At 36.1% G+C, this 19902-nt stretch overlaps 1 protein-coding gene across 1 annotated transcript; it reads right to left on the reverse strand.

Annotated features, from left to right (window-relative positions):
• Positions 1-12922: 12922 nt before the first annotated feature.
• Positions 12923-19331, reverse strand: LOC133532767 (adenylate cyclase type 10-like). The gene is made up of 4 exons (XM_061871566.1): positions 18753-19331; positions 14013-18681; positions 13771-13935; positions 12923-13149 (listed from the first exon to the last, which is right to left on the reverse strand). The coding sequence occupies exons 1-4, from the start codon at positions 19040-19042 to the stop codon at positions 12964-12966; spliced, it is 5310 nt and encodes a 1769-aa protein (XP_061727550.1). The 5' UTR covers positions 19043-19331; the 3' UTR covers positions 12923-12963.
• Positions 19332-19902: the final 571 nt, after the last annotated feature.

Here is a 19902-nt window from a genome sequence, read left to right on the forward strand (position 1 = left end):
CGTAAATAATTTACACATTTTTTTTTTACAAAAAAGTTCAGTAAACTTTTTGAAAGTATCAATATTTAAAAAGATATTAAAGGGGGAAAGTCAATTAAAATCAATTCTAAGGTTCCTTTTATTTCGTTTTTCGTAAATAATTTGTAAAGTATGATCCATAGCAAAAAATCTCTCATACATAAATATTAACCATAATTTTTTCTACAGGAAAGATAATATATGAAACTTTTCGCTAGGATCAACATTTAAAAAGATACTAAAGAGGGAATATTTATACTAATCAATTTTAAAGTCACTTCTTAGTTTTTCGTAAATAACTCTTAAACGGCAGCTCATAACAAAACAGGTTCTTATACATAAATAATTAACATAATATTTCCTACAAAAAACATACAGAACACTTTTCTCCAGGATCAATATTTAAAACAATATTAAAGGGGGAAAGTAAATCACAAACAATTTACAAGTCCCTAATTTTTTTTGTTTTTCGTAAATAACTCGTAAACAGTGGCCCAATGCAAAAAGTTCTTTATACATTAATAATAGAAATGTAATTTTGTACAACAAAAGTTCCGTAATTTTTTTCGCTAGGATCAATATTTAATGAGATATTAAAATTCATTATAATCAGTTTCCAGGTCCTTTTTAGGGTTCCGTACCCAAAGGGTAAAACGGGACTCTATTAATAAGACTGCGCTGTCCGTCCGTCCGTCTGTCACCAGGCTGTATCTCATGAACCGTGATATACAGTTGAAATTTTCACAGATGATGCCGCTATAACAACAAATACTAAAAAGTACGGAACCCTCGGTGGGCGAGTCCGACTCGCACTTGTTGGGTTTTTAGTCAGAGGGGCAAAGTTACTTACAATTAATCCTCAGGTCTCTTTTTTAGTTTTTCGTAAATAATTTTGTAAAGTATTATGACCAGGGGTCGTACAAAAAGTGCGGATGACGTCAAACCACTTATAGGATGATTTCAAATAGTATTTTTTGTCAATCAGATGAACAATAAATTGACTTCGTTATTGTTTAGCTATTGTATCTTCACGATTATATTTAGCTAAAATTTATATTAAATGTCATCTTTACTCGAATATTGTGGCAATTTTCCGTTTTTGGAGGTACGTGACAAACACGTATACTGCTCTTGCTGTAATCAAGATATACCAACGAAGGTAAGCAATATTAAAAGACATTTGGAGACAACCAAACATGTCGGAAACGTAGAAAAAAAAGGGCAAAGTGAATTTAATATGAACCTTACAAATTTTATGATAGCAGCAAACATACCCTGGGTGCAACTACAAAATGAAAACTTCCGTAATTTCATAAAAAAAATGCATGGATGGTGAATATGCAAAAACAGTTACCATAATTTTTGTCGGACAAAAATAGTCATCTATGCATAATTTCATTAAATAATAAGTATAATAACAAAATATCTTTTTTTATTTTTACTAATCTTACCTACTGTTCCCATTTTTGACTACTAAACCTATTTATCTGAGGATCCCACAGACTTGTTCTAACTAATTTCAAATAATTATACCATATGGTAACAAGTTTCGTGCAATTTATTTTATTCACTACATCACCCTACCACCTGTATTATTAATTCCATGGATTTATTTACAATTATTTTGTTACTTCATTAATACTACTTTGTTACTACATGTCACACGGAAGTTTAAATACAAACTCAAACATCACCTGTGTGCAAGATTACGTCATTTTTACGTCATCCGCACTTTTTGTCCGACCCCTGATTATGACCTATAGCAAAATATATATATAAACAATTATAATAAAAATTTCTACAAAAGACATGCGGAACATTTTTCCCTATTTTTCGCTTTAGTATCTTTTTAAATATTCATCCTAGCGAAAAGTGTGCTACATATTTCTTATAGAAAATTTTATGTTACTTATTTATGTATGAGACATTTTTTTGCTATGGGTCATACTTTAGAAATTATTTACGAAAACTAAAGAAAAGGAACCTTAGAATTGGTTTTATTAACTTTCCCGCTTTAATATATTTTTAAATATTGATCCTAGTGAAAAAGTGGACTGAATTTTTCTTGTACGAAATTTTATTTAGATGATTTGCGTGAAAGAACATTTTTTGATATGGGCCACCGTTTACGAGTTATTTAAGATAAACTAAAAAAGGGCCATTTAAAGCTAGCAGCCGCGTCGATGCAATTGTCTCACGTGCGCTCCGAGCGATATCATTGTCGCTGGTTACGTTTAGAATTATAGTTTGGCATGCTATGACAGAAATATTTATATTTATATGTATTTCTGTTGCCGCTATAACAACAAATACTAAAAAGTACGGAACCCTCGGTGGGCGAGTCCGACTCGCACTTGTCCGGTTTTTTAGTCAAAGAGGAGCAAAGTTACTTACAATGAATCCTCAGGTCTCTTTTTTAGTTTTTCGTAAATAATTTGTAAAGTATGACCTATAGCAAAAAATATATATGTGTATATAAACAATTATAATAAAAAATTCTACAAAAGACATGCGGAACACTTTTCCCTAAGATCAATATTTATTAAGCTTTTAAAGCGAGAAACACAAATAATGTGCAGAATTGATTAAAATTAACTTTCGCCGTTTAATATCTCAATAATATTGATCCTAAAGAAAAAGTGTAAGAAATCTTTTTTCCAGAAAATTTTATGTTAAGTATTTATGTTTAACATTCTTATTGCACTGGAGCACCGTTTAAGAGTTATTTACGAACAACTAAAAAAGTACCTATGAATTGATTTACCCCCTATAATATCTTCTTAAATATTGATCCTAGAGAAAAGTGATCGAATTATTTTTTGTAGGAAATATTATGTGCATTCTTTATGTATAAGAATGTGTTTTGCTACGGGCTACCTTTTACGAGTTACTTACGAAAACTAAAAAGGGTTTTTAAAATCGCATTAGTATCTTTTTAAATATTCATCCTAGCGAAAAGTGTGCTAGATATTTCTTATAGAAAATTTTATGTTACTTATATATTTATGTATAAGACATTTTTTTTTGCTATGGGTCATACTTTACAAATTATTTACGAAAACTAAAGAAAATGAACCTTAGAATTGGTTTTATTAACTTTCCCTTTTTAATATCTTTTTAAATATTGATCCTTTCACAAAGTGTACTGAATCTTTTTTGTAGAAGTTTTGTGTAGATTATTTACATTTTACAGCGTTTATTGCTAATTGCCACCGTTTACGAAAATATAGAAAAATGGACCAGAAAATTGATTTTAATTAATTTTCTCGCTTTAATATCTTTTTAAATATTGATCCTAGTAAAAAGTGTACTGAATTTGTCTTGTAGGAAATGTTATATAGATGATTTGCGTGATAGATAATTTTTTGATATGGGCCACCGTTCACGAGTTATTTAAGATAAACTAAAAAAGGGACATTTAAACCCTCCCTCCCCCGTACACAATAGCGCCACCCCCATCTATCAGTACTTTCAGTATGTTATTTATCTACAACTATGCCAAAATTCGCTTATACACGAATTATTTCCCCGTTTTTTCCTTCGTTTGGTGGCCTAATACGTACGACTCGAATTGAATAAATTGAATTTAAGAATATAAATATTTAAATTAGACACATCGCATAACCTACCTACTTCATTTGTAGGTACGGTAGAGACTATACTTACGGTAGGTACTACACAGACAGGCAGGCATTAGGCAGGTCAAAAAAGAAACATGTAGCAATATTTTTAAAAACAGTAACCTATGCACCTAGGCGATACGCGAATGAATAGAGAAGTAGCAAGCTGCCACCGCCGCGCCGGGCAGGCGCGGCGCGCGCGCTGGCGGCGGCCGGTACCGCTCCCGCACCCCGCTTGTACACCCCGCTCCCTACACACTGCTCCCGATATGTTAAGTTTTTAATACGCTCGTTATTTTTTGGATGTTTTTATAGTTGGATGGAAATAAAACTGTGATCTTAATTCAATAATTAAAATGGATAGAGAAATTTTTCACAGCGAGTAAAAAGGCAATTTCTGAAAATAGTATAGTTACATGGATTTTTTTTTAGATTTTCATTTTGTAGCTATAAAACGGCAATAAAATGGCATTTCAGTGAAAAAATTAGATGGAGTAATTTTCCGGTCCAAGACACGTTCAAAAATTATATTTTATTAATATTGGTATTTCTGCTGGGATATTTTTTTGGATATTTCATATATTGTTGTAATACGTTACATGAATATGTCTGGTGAAGAAAGTTTGAACGGAGCATTTTTCCGTAAAAAGATATTAACGATTGAATACTTTAGGTATTTACTTAAATCCTATTATTATTATTTATTGGAAATTAAGACAATACTTTTTATTTATTGATACTTTATCATACTGTAAAGTTTTTTCTGGCAGAGGAATTACAGCGGGGTCCACTACCTTTATTTCCTACACTATAAATACGTTACGTTTCAAACGCGCGGCAAGTTTGCGCGCGCCGCGCGCTGTGGCAGGAGGCAGCGAACAACGGTAGTGGGGAGCGGGGTGCCCTTGACTGCGTCTACGGTCCATCAAAAAAATTCCTAAAGCGTGTTTTAAATTAATAGCAATAGAAAATTGTTATTTTGTTGTTACTATAATAGGTATTGCCCGCGGTTTCGTTCACGTAGAATTCGTTATCGCGTTACATGAATATTATTTATTTATTTAAACTTTATTGCACAAACAAAAAAAAAACACAAATGGCGGACTTAATGCCAAAAGGCATTCTCTACCAGTCAACCATTGGGTCAAATAGAGACATAAAAAACACATTCTCATACAGATGACCACCCTTCCTTGTACCATTTTAAAAGCCAGTTGCAGCTTTTCTTTCCGGATTTTTTTCAGATGTTTGGACTTGGTATTTTCCTCGCGATAGTTATTTGTTTTAAGGGGAATGTTGTTGTTAACCGCTAATGCTAATATTGATAACCGATAGTTATATAGAGATACGTTATAAGGTATATGCACCCTCATGTTATTTATTTCTGATAAGAAATAAATGTAAGACAAAATTCACAGTGATACATTTCAAGTAGGTTGCCTTGTAAAATTGCGTACGGATAGTTTTTTTGTTTGTTATTTCATCGTATGATATATCATATGAAAGCTTATTTGAAAGTTGCCGTATTAAAAAAGTTGGTCCAGTTAATGGTCGCCTAGATTAACCGATTTTTAAATAAAATGTAGGCAACCATGGACTGGACCAACTTGTTAAAAAGGCAACCTAGTACAGTTAGTAATATAGTACCTGGGCGACCGAGCTTTGCTCGGTTATAACTATTTATTGTAATATGGTGGTGATAATCTACATAAACTTAAAAAGTAAAATGTGAACTGACAATTATTATTATTTACAATCGATTTTAACCTTACAGCACTTGTCACAGAGTAACGCCATCTATTGTCGATTTCTCTTATTACATAGGTCATTTTTTTTTACTAAATTAAACTTGTGTAAAACAATAAAAATTAAAAAATTATATATAAACTTGAACATATAAAAAAAACAAAAGTTAGTCACCGGGCGAGATTCGAACCCGTAACACTCGTTTAGCAGTCCGCGTCTTAACCCGCTGGACCAGACGGACAGTGGCCGGCAACACGAAATTAGTGACTATATTCTGCGTCGAAAGAAAAACGCATGAAAACTCGAAAACACGCGTTTTCCCAAACATAAGACTAATCTAGATAGATTGTATACCCCCAAAAACCCCTATATACCAAATTTCAGCGAAATCGTTAGAGCCGTTTCCGAGATCACAGAAATATTATTATATATATATACAAGAATTGCTCGTTTAAAGGTATAAGATAAAATAACTTTTCTTTTGATATATCATGTGACGTTTTCGTTTACACACTAAAAGCACAGTGTAAAAAGTAACAGTGGGCCGACGCCTTTGATGTTTGCGTAAATGCCGACACCGCTCAAGGTCTCCGTACCTACCTAGGATTATCACAGACTTACACAACTGCCCAAAAGAGGATGGAAATGTTTTTAGTTTTCATGTTGTATGATGTATGTGTACTAATTTTACAAATGACGTCCATTTTGGAAATAAAGATGGCGGACGTCACTTTTTTGAAAAAGTCGTCATGCGTGTTGTTTTCTGGGTTTTTAGGGGTGTGGATTTTAAAAATGACATCTATTTTGAAAATAAATATGGCGGACGCTACTTTTTGAAATGGGTGTCGATGTGTGTAGCCGTCATATCAACCACCTTTAATTCTAAAATGGTCTCTATTTTTGAAATCTGCACCAACAAGAACCGCCAAAATTGACGTCATTTTTGTAATTGGAACCCCGAGGAACCTCGGAGATGACACCCATATCGATTTTTAAGAAAAATTAATGTCCGCCATCTTGGATTTCAAAATCGACGTCATTTTCGTAATCGGAATCCCGAGGAACCTCGGATATGACACCCATATCGACTTTTAAGAAAAAATAATTTCCGCCATCTTGGATTTCAAAATGAACGTCATTTTCGTAATCGGATCCCCGAGGAACCTCGGAGATGACACCCATATCGATTTTTAAGAAAAATTAATGTCCGCCATCTTGGATTTCAAAATGAACGTCATTTTCGTAATCGGAACCCCGAGGAACCTCGGAGATGACACTCATATCGATTTTTAAGAAAAATTAATGTCCGCCATCTTGGATTTCAAAATAGACGTCATTTTCGTAATCGGAATCCCGAGGAACCTCGGATATGACACCCATATCGACTTAAGAAAAAATAATTTCCGCCATCTTGGATTTCAAAATGAACGTCATTTTCGTAATCGGATCCCCGAGGAACCTCGGAGATGACACTCATATCGATTTTTAAGAAAAATTAATGTCCGCCATCTTGGATTTCAAAATAGACGTCATTTTCGTAATCGGAATCCCGAGGAACCTCGGATATGACACCCATATCGACTAAAGAAAAAATAATTTCCGCCATCTTGGATTTCAAAATGAACGTCATTTTCGTAATCGGATCCCCGAGGAACCTCGGAGATGACACCCATATCGATTTTTAAGAAAAAATAATGTTCGCCATCTTGGATTGCAAAATGGACGTCATTTTCGTAATCGGAACCTCGAAGAACCTCGGAGATGACACCCATATCGATTTTTAAGAAAAATTAATGTCCGCCATCTTGGATTTCAAAATGAACGTCATTTTCGTAATCGAAACCCCGAGGAACCTCGGAGATGACACTCATATCGATTTTTAAGAAAAATTAATGTCCGCCATCTTGGATTTCAAAATAGACGTCATTTTCGTAATCGGAATCCCGAGGAACCTCGGATATGACACCCATATCGACTTAAGAAAAAATAATTTCCGCCATCTTGGATTTCAAAATGAACGTCATTTTCGTAATCGGATCCCCGAGGAACCTCGGAGATGACACCCATATCGATTTTTAAGAAAAAATAATGTTCGCCATCTTGGATTGCAAAATGGACGTCATTTTCGTAATCGGAACCTCGAAGAACCTCGGAGATGACACCCATACCGATTTTTAAGAAAAATGAATGTCCGCCATCTTGGGTTCCATAATGGATGTCATTTTCGTAATCGGCACCCTGAGGACTTTCAAAAATAATGAAAACATCAAATACTACATGATACATATACAAACAGAAGCAAGAAACAATTTTTAAAGTCTTAAACTACTCATAATTTCTTAAAATAAGTTATAAAACATGTCCGCCATTTTGAATTTGAAAATTGATATCATAATTATGATATATTTTTGTTTACACTGAGACAAATAATTAGCACATGTCGTATGAAATATTTTAATTGTGTGTTTTTTTTTTATTTTTTTTTTATACTACGTCGGTGGCAAACAAGCATACGGCCTGCCTGGTGGTAAGCAGTATCCGTAGCCTATGTACGCCTGCAACTCCAGAGGAGTTACATGCGCGTTGCCGACCCTAACACCCTCCCACCCCTCGTTGAGCTCTGGCAACCTTACTCACCGGCAGGAACACAACACTATGAGTAGGGTCTAGTGTTATTTGGCTGCGATTTTCTGTAAGGTGGAGGTACTTCCCCACTCCCCAGTTGGGTTCTGCTCTAGATCTGGAATGACATCCGCTGTGCTGTGCCCTACCACACAGAGCCAGATGACATTTACAATGCCCATACCTCTCTTATAATGCCTGTGCTAAAAATGTGATTGCGAACTACCTGCAATAACTATACAGTACCTGGGCGACCGAGCTTTGCTCGGTTATAACTAACTATTTATTGTAATATGGTGGTGTATAGGTGATAATCTTAACTACATTCTTTTACTAAATTAAACTTGTCTAAAACAATAAAAATTAAAAAATTATATATAAAATTGAACATATAAAAAAAAAACAAAAGTTAGGCACCAGGCGGGATTCGAACCCGTAACACTCGTTTAGCAGTCCGCGTCTTAACCCGCTGGACCAGACGGACAGTGGCCGGCAACACGAAATTAGCGACCATATTCTGCGTCGAAAGAAAAACGCATGAAAACTCGAAAACACGCGTTTTCCCAAACATAAGACTAATCTAGATCGATTGTTTACCCCCAAAAACCCCCATATACCAAATTTCAGCAAAATCGTTAGAGCCGTTTCCGAGATCCCGGAAATATATATATATACAAGAATTGCTCGTTTAAAGGTATAAGATAATTAGGCATTAAAACACTCGTGTGATCTTTTTAAGAAACTCACTTCGTTCGTTTCCTAAGCCCACACTCGTGTATTTTAATGCCTTTTATTATGTAGCAGTAACATAAACTACTAATATATGTTGAAAGTAAGTACAGGCGGCTAACACAATGGTAACAAAAGACAAAAGTTTTGAAAATGTAATTTTCATCATCGTCACTTGGCTGTACATTTGAGGGCCTATCGCGAACCACGTTCGACGTGTTACCTCTCTGTCGCACTTGTAAATTCGTACGTAAGTATGACAGGGAGGCAACACGTCGAACGTGGTTCGCGGTAAGCCCTCTGATGCCACCTCCATTAGTCTTTTGTACGCCGGTATAGCCTTCGACTCAATGTATAATCTACACTTTTTATGGAAACGTAGTTCCTCCTTCCCGTAGAAATATTTAACTTTCCCATCACCAAGAAAGATTATTTGCTCGCAGTTATTAACTGCTCAATTCCTCGTTTTTTCTCTGTTACTAAGTCAGTACAGTACACATATCAAACATTTTTCACTCATTTTGAAGTCATAATAACTTTTATTCTATAATTAAATTCATGTAATGTCCGCATTTAATTGATGTGCACGATAAATAAACAAATGAATGATTTGAAAGAAAAGACAAACAGCGCTTGAGAAGCTGAGCGGGGGGCGCGGGCGGGGCGAGGTATCTATCGCTCACTAGGTCGGCTACGATAGGCTCCCGCGCGCCGAGCCGACATGTTGACGGACCAGCGCGGCGTGGTTATGAATTTCGCGCCTTTTTAAGTTGATTTTACTATTACAATGCAAGCTACATACAGATATTTCTACCTTTCCATAAAATGGCTGCATATATTATTTTATAGTAATAGACTTATCTCTACGGACTTTAATTCAATATTAGATCTTACAGGACAAAAAAACGCATATTAATTGTAAAGCACATATCCTATTCTTCTAATTTTTTGCCTTGCCTATTAACTTAAGAATTTAGATATGATATTGTGGATTTTTCAAACTTTAATTCAATATTGACAAAATAATAAGCTAATTTGAGTTTGACAAAGTAGCACGTTGATTTTTTTTCTAAAAATTTGATAGCATAAAGCTTCATACATATTATAAAAGACGATGCTTAAATTTTGTACTTTAATTCAATATTCAAAATTCATCAATAAAAATACATAAATACCTTATTTATATCTAACGCTCGTTCTAAATTTTCTTCATATATTACAAATATGCTTAAAAATATGTCCCATACCAGATAAACATCACTTTTCACTCTTTAGAATTATCGAAACTTATAGGGCAAAAATCCGGTCCCACTATTGGTCTACACATATATGTCAGAAGAATGTCAGTAGTACGTTTCGTTTCGTATGTACATATTTCTTCCTATCTTATTTGTTTGTCATCTATAAATTGTAACTTACTCAAACCTAGATAATTACCTTTACTTATTTATTTGAGCACTTTTGAAACCTTTTGCATTGGTAATATTTATTAACTAACGCGGTACCTTTTTCTAAATAGTTCGTTAAAAAACTAAACGCACAAATTTGCTTTAGATCAGGGGGCCTACCAGGAAAATCGAAATTCGCAAATTGCGGGGATCTTTCTCTTTTACTCTCACTACCACGTAATTAGAGTGACAGAAAAATGCCCGCAATTGACGAACTTCGATTTTCGCGGTAGGCCTCCTGGCGCGAATTTCGAACAGTTTATAATCCGTTATGTACCTAATTTCCTGAAGATATTTGTTACCAGTAGTTCTTGTCAACGCATAACTTGACGCATAAGTACCTAAACTTACCTCCAAAGAGCTACTTACTAGCGAGTGGAATCAGTTTGTTTCGCAAATCATGTTTCAAAAATGTACGACAAAGAACTGTCAAAGAACCATAGTACCAACATAAGCAATTTAAATAGTATAGTACGCTACACGCTTGCGTTTCTTATCGATATCGATAAAATGGGGAGGGTTGAAATATAGACTCTTGTCAAATTTTGTACTCGAAATCAAGTTAGGATCGAGTCCACATTTAAGTTGTATATAGTGGATAGTTCTATGAGTGGACTAATACGTGGTCGAGCTTAATGTGGACCCGATTTTTTTTTAGAACACCTTGTTATTCACCACTAGGAAGGATCAAAGTAGCACTTTTCTTCCCTACTAGGAGGGATCACTTTTTTTTCCTCTTTTTCCATACTTCTTAGGTTAAATTATTTAATTTAATTACCATTAATTATTATTTTTTTATTTGTACCATAATAATTTCCTCATAGGTGATGTGAAAATTAGTATGTAAATTTATCGCGCGGTAGCAAAAATATTTCCACCTTAGGGTGGTATTTCACCTATCCAATTTCTTCGTCCAATGTCATTGCGTCTCACTCTGTCATTAAGCAAAATGTGAGACGCAATACACATTGGACAAAGAAATTGTATAGGTGGAATACCACTCTTAGGCGTTAACACTTGAAACCCTCACTACGCTAGGATTCTATTTTAGAATACCTCGTTACACTCAGAATGTAATTATAAAATCCTTCACTATTATTTTTCTTAATTTTTTTTATTAAAAGCACTATTTTGAAAATGATCTGCAGATACATGTTTCAATATATGTAACTTTTCTATGGGAAGATGTATCAGGTCTTCGCTCCCAACAAATTTGACTCACTGCCTGCATCTGAAAACATACAGCCTTGGTTATGAACAGTTTATATTCCAAGTGTTTGCTAATGAGATGATTAACTGATTATTTAGCGCTAATATGCATCTATAAATCATGTTTTTTTGGCATCCAATTATCAACAACCCTTTATCAATGCTCTAACTTTTTATGTATTTATATGTCTGTTAATCATGAGAACCGGTCTGGCCTACTGGGCAGTAACCCTGCCTATGAAGCCGATGGTCTCAGGTTCAAATCCTGGTACGGCCATTTATTTGTGTGATGACCATGCGTATTTGTTCCTGAGTCATGTGTGTTTTCTATGTATTTATATGTATTAATCGTTGTCTAAGTACCCACAACACATGTCTTATTGAGCTTCCTATGGGATTAAGTCAATTTGTGTAATAATGTCGTATAATATTTTTTATCAATCACAAAAAGAGAGATTAATTTACTTACATTTCGGATTAATATATTAAATAATTACTAGATTTAAAAAAATATGTTAAATAATGACCATTAATGCATAGATGATAGATACTTTTCCACTGAAAATCTTCGACGAATTAATTTTGTGTCATATTGCATGCAAGTTCTCAGGAAATTTCACATATTTTATTTTATTACTTACACTGATATACAAATAAACATACAATTATCGATAGTTTTAGTACATCCCTAGTTCACAACTAAAAATAATATAAAATATCAAATTTTCGATGTGTTTAAAGCCTGCTGCACCAGAATAAGGTCAAAAGTATCTAAAGCAATACGTACCGGTTTTTATCCAAGGAAAATTTTGCCCATAAAATCCCTTTTTTCGTGATTTTCTCGAGTGGCTCGCTTGCCACATATTTCACACTTAGTAAACCGTTTTCTCGGTGGCATTGTAACAAACTCGTTCTTTACTCTGATCACGGTTCACTATTTTCGATATTTTCACTAAATAATAAAGAAATTGCACGAAATACCCGAACAAAACATTGAGGCCTCAATAACAAACAAAACAATTAGGCTGACAGTTGACTTGATGTAAACTTGACAGAATAAATAGCACTGACGTTTTATTTTTCTTCGTTGGCAAAGATTTGCGAAACAAGTTCCATACAAAACTTATTTTGTTCCTAGTTGCATCAGCCTGATACTAACATCGAAATTAGGCATTTTCGCGTTCGCACCTCCTGATTTAATCGGTAACGTCACAATCTTACAATCGAATCAACCACTTTTCTCGTGACATTCATAAATCGAAATCGTTTGTGACCCCTTTATAATTATCACATGGATAGTAATTGCAATATCTTACTTATCGACATCATTTTATCTGTCAATCTCGTGTCAATTTAGTTCACCTGATTCTGGAGGCAAGCTTATATCTCATATTTTATGAACTTTACATATGTATTTTGTTTACCTAAAGTTTTAGTAGGTTCAGAGTAATCTAAATATTCCTGCAACTTTGAATTGCAAATTGTCGGAAGCAATGCGCAATGTGATTTCCCCGTAAATAAAACAGTAGCTTTAGGGGCTTAGGTGTATAATGTACAACCAACTTTATTCATTATCGAATAGCTGTTATTCTATAAAGATATCGATGCCACGATTCCCGCGCGAGTTGACATCCATCCCGCCAGGTTATGAAGCGTCCAGACCGGGCGTTGGAAAGCCAAATCGTTGACTGACCGGTCGCAGCCTGGGTGATGGCTTCTTCCAGTCGGTTATGAACCTTGCGAGCTTCGTCTAGGGCCTGAAATATTTGGGTAATGATGTGTGACATGTACAGTGCATACACTGCTGAACAAGCTCACAATAGTTATGCTCACAAATTTCATGTTTCTCCGATTTCGACCACAGAATAAGTAATAGTATTATGGATCGACCCTCTAAAAACAATGTTTTACTATATTGTGTACAGACAGCAGCAGAAGTAGTTAAGCGGGTGAGGTGTACCAAATGTTCTGAACAAAACTGTATTGTTAGTAAAGTAAGCGCGTGTGTACTCGTACATCATTTGGACACTTCACCCTTACCATCGCTTATTTAGATGCTTCTGCTGCTGACCGTGTGTCCATTTAATTGGTACGCTGGCTTTGCAGCTAGCCCAAAGGACGTCAAGGGGTCGTGTTTATATAAGTATAATCGCTAGATTGTTACAATTGAGGTATTAACGTAAGTTTTGTAATAGGTTTGTAACTAATCGGATATTTATATATTTTTTATTTCACCACCTGCACGAGTTTTACCTATTTTATGTACTCATACCTATAGTCAGCTGCAAAGGTAAGTAGTTGACTCCCCTTGTAATCAAACTGCTACCCAGGGGAGTGGCTTCGACTATATCTACAGCTCATGACTGCACCCGATTTACCTGATTGAATGCAGCGGTTGCTGCTGAGCGACGACCTGATAAGTATAGTGAGTTTGCTCTTAATGTAATCCACCTAGGATAAATTACGCGGCACATTTTTGCATCATGTTCCAGTGAAATCAGCTTCTGGTCCGCCAACGAACGCAGTTCCATGAGATCAACTACCTAAAAGCAAATTCGTAATTGAAAACACATTTGACGAATCATCGATAGGCTAAGCAACCGAAATTCTGGTTAGTTACCTTTCGCAAATCATCCATTTTCCTTGCTAAACTTTCCAGCATACCTTCAGCTAATCGCATTGAACTTATGAGAGTCGTTAAAGATCCGTCTTCTTCTTCTCGTGACACCCATACCAGAACTTCGGCTTCAAAGCGTTTGGCTCTCTTTTCCTGGTCAGCTCGTAGCCAATAAGTCCAAAGGCCCGCCATGAGACGTCGTCGTCCAGCATTCGACTCGGGGGTTTGTATGACATACTCAGCGTATCTACTTATTTCAGTAGGTGTCTCCAGTTGGAACCCAGTGTCTAATATCAGATCTATACAAAGTGCATAATACCAAGTTTCGCAATCCAATGAACTGCGTTCTTTACTCATGATCGAAGCCTCTTTGAGAACGTCTACCGCTTCTGTAATGCGGCGACGACAAAGTAAAATATAAAATAAATCAGGTATAATCTCCATAGATACATTGTAGGCACGAAGAAATCGACTGACAGCCATTGCCCGAAAGGCTGTTTTTATAGCCGAGGCGAGCGCGCCACGCGCCACTCCTGCACGAAACGCAGCCATAAACACTTTCCCGAGAGCATACAAATCTCCTGACTGAAAAGGCTGCGGCAAATGATGTAATTTCGATATCGCTATATGCAGTGTATCAGCTGTTGACTCTATAAATCCCAATACGAGGTCTACATGTATAGCATTGCTAAACACGTCGCACATGTCTACCACATTGCATTCTACTTTCTGTACCAATTTCAGAGCTCTGTATGCATGTAGTCTGGCTGCAGTTCCATCTCCTAAGGCGGAATACAGTAAAGTGCAAATATTTAAACACAGGATGGAATCCGCTGCCATCTTCGCCTTGTGTAATCGATATTTCTTTCCTTTTATTTTAATTTTATCTACTAAAGTACGCAAATTAAGGAATTCCGCTACATTATCAAGATTAATGTGGTAAATACGCACTGCCCTTCCAATGGCCAGTTTGGCAGCAGAGTGATTTCCTATTGCTAGACACGCAGCAGCTTTTAAAGTATAAATTTTCCCTAAAAATCTCTTTATGTCACAAGAGTCTATAACTTCGTGAACTTCTGGGAGATTGCACAAAGTTACAACATGATCCAGTTTTAGGTGTGCATCATCAACATTACTTGCAAGTAGATATAGGTAGCATAATTCAATAGTGAATTCAATTTCCTTAAATTTCATTTCAGCTATACTTGCGTGATAAATCATTTGTTCATAAATTATAATTTTTAGTTCAGCACAAGTACACCTACTGAAATCGGTTTCTGAAACACCTTTTTCTATTTTTATACTGAATAGTTCTTTGTTTTTATGATCTTCGTCATCGCTGTCAATGACACCGAGTTCGTGCCAATCGCTCATACTTTCGGCTTCTGTTACCTTACGCAGCATATCAAACACATTAAATGTGTCTAGCTGATAGCTGCTACTATTTTTAAAGACAAAGCTGGAAACAGTCACTCTTTTAGTGGATCGGCGTCTCACTATAGAATCCTCTTTATTAGATTTCAAAATTGGAACAGTTTGTGAATTTACTGATGTGAAACTTGTATGTAACCATTCTGTTGGTAAATCTGCAACACTAGTACTTTTACGTGTTTCTGTATTATTATTTGCTGAGTCCGAAATAATATAACGTGATTCGCTTATATCCTTTTGCTCTCGAGAATTGTTGTCTTCATCTTCGTCATCTTCACCCTTGGTGCTTTCATTAAAGATATGTTTTTCGCCTTCATTCTCTAATTCCGTTAGGGACTGAACAACCATGATGGTTCCACCGCAACTGCGACATTTGTGTTTGTTACTCTCTAAATAGGTAACGATGCGTGCATGAAATTCCTTTTTTTGATTCATTGGAAGTAATTCGTAAAAAGTTTTTCTTATTTTTTTACCTTTAAATTTCAACAATTTACAAAAAGCGTATTTAGGTAAACCAAAACTGCATTCAGGATCGAAATCAAAAGTGCATTCGCATGATGGCAACGGAGTTACTGACGTGATACTGCTGTTCCACGAAGCCTTAGTGGACCTACGGTGCCATCTACTGTTTATTGTATTTGCACAAGTTAAAATTTGCATGGCAAATAATCTTTTGATTGCCTTCGCTGTTGTTATTGTGTTGTTTTCGTACATTATATTTTCCAATAAATCTCGTGACATTACATCTCCTATTACGGAGCCAATTTTTAACAACAATTGTTGATAAGGAGTAAGCGCGTCAATTTGCATCATTATTAATGCATCTGTAGTTTCTACATTAATGTTTGTATTTAATTTCTCTTTCTCAGTTACACTACAAATTCCTATTTCATCTGTTTTATTTTCTTGTACCAAATGGTCTAAAGTAGGCTGGTTCCTTATATTTAAAGCTTGCGGATGTAAAAATTCAGCTGGTGGGAATTGTAATTCGTCATTACGGTACTCGTCAAGTGCTTGCTCTTGAATTTTCTTTATATCTAGACCGCCGCTGGAGAATAGATGTATAATGAACAGTTCCATGATTCCAGGTATTCCCTTACATTTCAATTGCAGTGCTTTGCATAAGTCACTGGAAACTGCAGCCACGTCTAATATCTGACAAGCAAGTGGTGGAATCCATTTTGAGCTTAATGGGCCTAAAATGATTTTCCTTATATTATGACTAGTAAAGACATCGTACATCCATGTTTGTATAGAGCTAACTTTTCCTCGACGTACTGTTAATATGGTAAATATTTTCTGTGAATTTATCATTATAGAAATATACTCCCATGAGAATTGATCCAAGCTTTGTAAGTCATCTAAAAATATGACGTGTGTATCAGGTATGCTTTGCATAAGTTTTGCGAAAATACTTTTTGCTTTCTCGTCACGTTGTTTTGCATCCTGGCTGTATACTCCTTCATGATACGCGAAGCGAGTTTTAATAACGTCGTTAAGAAAACAAAGATCTTCGTCGTATACTTTTAATAGCTGTACAATTATCTCTTCTTTTTTGAAATCTTCAATTGGTTCTGAAAGCCCTAATATCTGGTTGATTATTTGAGTTAGAGCTAAGTATGGAGTTGCGGAGTGTATAGAGGTCAATGTGAGACTGCAGACGTTGTACCCGCACCCTCGTGCATACCGGGCCATCCACTCTATTAATCTAGTTTTTCCTATTCCTGGTTCACCAACCAACAAAAGAGCGTCAAAATCTCTATAAGCGTGATGCGCATCATCGAGCCAATTTTCAAAGTATTCCATCTCATCCTCTCGGTTCAGAAGTTGTGGTATCATTGGAATATCATACAATTCTTTTACTCGTATATCTTCACTGTATTCAAAAATTTTACCTGCATGCTGAATACCTTTAAGGTCAACTGCCGGTTGCAGAGTAAATCCGTTACTGGACATTTTGCTACTCACGAAGGTCGATTCGTCGCATGTGATTTTGTCACGGAAGTAGCACATTAACCTTGCCGCTTTATTAACGGTGGCTCCTATTACAGTGAATTCCCGCCGCAAAGGATGTCCTACGACCCCGCAGTACACCTGCCCGGTAGTCACCCCGATAGATACCTCTCGCACGCCGTCTAAAGCACCGACAGATTTTTTTATACCACATGCACATTTTAATGCAGCTTGAGCTTCTGATTCATGTTTAAAGCCTCTCAAGCCAAAAATAATTAAAATCATTACATCTTTATCGAACAGTATGATTTTGTTCACACATCCCATTGATTTATAAACAATTTCACACATGGTCTCGTAGGAATTGTTGACTATTGTGATGAGCTGCTGATGTGGACAATTTCTGGGCTTGAGGGTTACAAACAAAACAGATACTTGTCTCATTTCCGTGAGGTACTCCAATGGCTGCAACGCGTCGATCTGAGTGAGCACGGGACGAATCATAAATTTTCGCAATTCTGGCCCGATATTTCGATCCTCAGCAAGTAAAATCTTCTGCCTGAAAGTAAGCGCTTCATATTTTATTGCATTTTCAGCAGTTAAACCGTTTGAAGACGTCCATACAGAATCTGGAAGATTTTCAAGAGCAGCAAAATTTCTTTTGGTTTTAACCATTGCCCCTAGTCCTGCAAAAGGTTTTGAAACGTCCTTCTCGCGAGGATCGTATAGTATGGCCCTAATCGTGACGTGCCCGTTTTCTTTAATAACGTAGTCGTAATTTCGTGAATAGCAGTGGCCCCAAGCGTTAGGCGTTAATTTTACTTCACCTGAAGTACAAAGGCTTTCGGCTAATTTAGCCTCGATTACCGGTAGCCCAAAAATAACGTAACTCATCGGTATTTTGTTACCGATTGTAGCAAAAATTAAATTTCCCGCTGAGATAGCTAGCTTTACTTTGAGACTTACTTTGACGTCGGTTTCGTAGGATGAAAACGAATGTTGTATTAAGAGTGCACATGTTATCGCTGTGTGGATGGTATGGCATAGAAAAGTCCGTTTATCAGTTTTCCAAAGTGCTAAAAAGGCGTCGCCTGCGAATTTAAGTATGTCTCCGCCGTGGTTGTATATGAGTTCTATGAGGGATCCGAGGTACGCGTTAAGTGTAGCAGTCAATCGGTATGTTCCACCTTTGCCTGTGTTGCTGTAGCGCTCGGACAGTGCGGTGTATCCCGACACGTCAGCCATCAATAGCACGCCAACGAAGCGTTTCGGTTCAGTCGAATCAAAACTGTAACAAATTCACTCTTGAAAAATTTACACACATCTTTCAAATTCAGGGAATGGTCATTAGAAACTAACTTTTCCGTCTGTATGATCTCGTCTGGAAGTAACGTGGCTAACAGTAACGTTTGCTTCTTGGTAAGCTGTACTTCGATATCTTGGTCAGAGGAGAGCCGGTTTAATCTTTCTTGGAAGAACTCCTGTTCCCAGTCTACCTCACTCAACTTTGGTTCTTCTTCATCCTCGTCTTCGTCCGAATCCTCGTCTCGTCGTGATTTCTTTCTATTCATGTTTTTCCACTTGTCTGCAGCCGACATTATGTTTATAGAGTTTCTTCGAGAACGGGCTCGTTGCTTTATGAAATTCATTTTGTCTGCAGTAAATTATTTTAAATTACAGGAATTTTGAAATTGTCTTAACCTCAAAGTCACTTTTAGCTTAACCTAATCAACATGTGAATAATCTAGTTGGTCGGGATGTTGATTCATTAGTAAAAACAAACATAACTAGATACGTTATGTATGTACCTATTTGAGTTGAAAAGAGAAGGTATACAACTACAATATTATGTTAACTATGCAAATCTTAAGTTTATTAGGCCCGGCTCTACAGACGTTACGTCATCGATAGTTGACTGCGATTTTGCACTTATTGTAGATCACCGAGGCACAACGATTTCATTCGATTGACCAAATGCCACAAGCTCGCATTGCAGGTACCTATCAAAAATCGCATGCGATGGATTTGTTTTCGTAGAACCCTTATAAAAGCGTTACACGTTAGTGATTTGGTAATTTCGTTTTATTTTTATGGTAGCGTAGTTGAAACCCAATTAGCAAAGCAAGATAAAAAGAGAACGGGGTATTGCATTTTCGATTATTTGGTAGAGCTCCTATACTTAAATATCTATTGTCTAAAGTTTAAGAAAGATCGAGGGTATTTTACTGTAAGTAGATTTTCAATCTTTGTCACTTGTGGTTCAATGGAGTTCATTACGTATTTACAGTATTTATTGTCGATATGTTTTTTATGTCTTATCAATAACTTATACGTTTGTGGTCTCATTGGTCCAACTCAATATCAATAAGTGCACTGCAATATCAACCTATATTTAAGTACAGTCGCTATCAGATATATCGGAGCGGCTAAGGTGTTCACAAATATGTGAACAAGCACTTTAACTCCTTGACAATAGAGGCGTGTTCAAATATTTGTGAGCGCCTTGGCT

This window comes from Cydia pomonella, chromosome 2 (assembly GCF_033807575.1).
Source record: "Cydia pomonella isolate Wapato2018A chromosome 2, ilCydPomo1, whole genome shotgun sequence".
Classification (NCBI taxonomy): Eukaryota; Metazoa; Arthropoda; class Insecta; order Lepidoptera; family Tortricidae; genus Cydia; species Cydia pomonella.

Excerpts from the sequence above, each read along its gene's own strand:
- LOC133532767 (XM_061871566.1), bottom strand. The coding sequence starts at position 19,042 with ATGAATTTCATAAAGCAACGAGCCCGTTCTCGAAGAAACTCTATAAAC. Across the intron at positions 18,682-18,752 it reads GAGATCATACAGACGGAAAA|TTTTGATTCGACTGAACCGA; the intron begins GTTAGTTTCTAA and ends AATTTGTTACAG. Across the intron at positions 13,150-13,770 it reads CAACCGCTGCATTCAATCAG|GCCCTAGACGAAGCTCGCAA; the intron begins GTAAATCGGGTG and ends CAAATATTTCAG.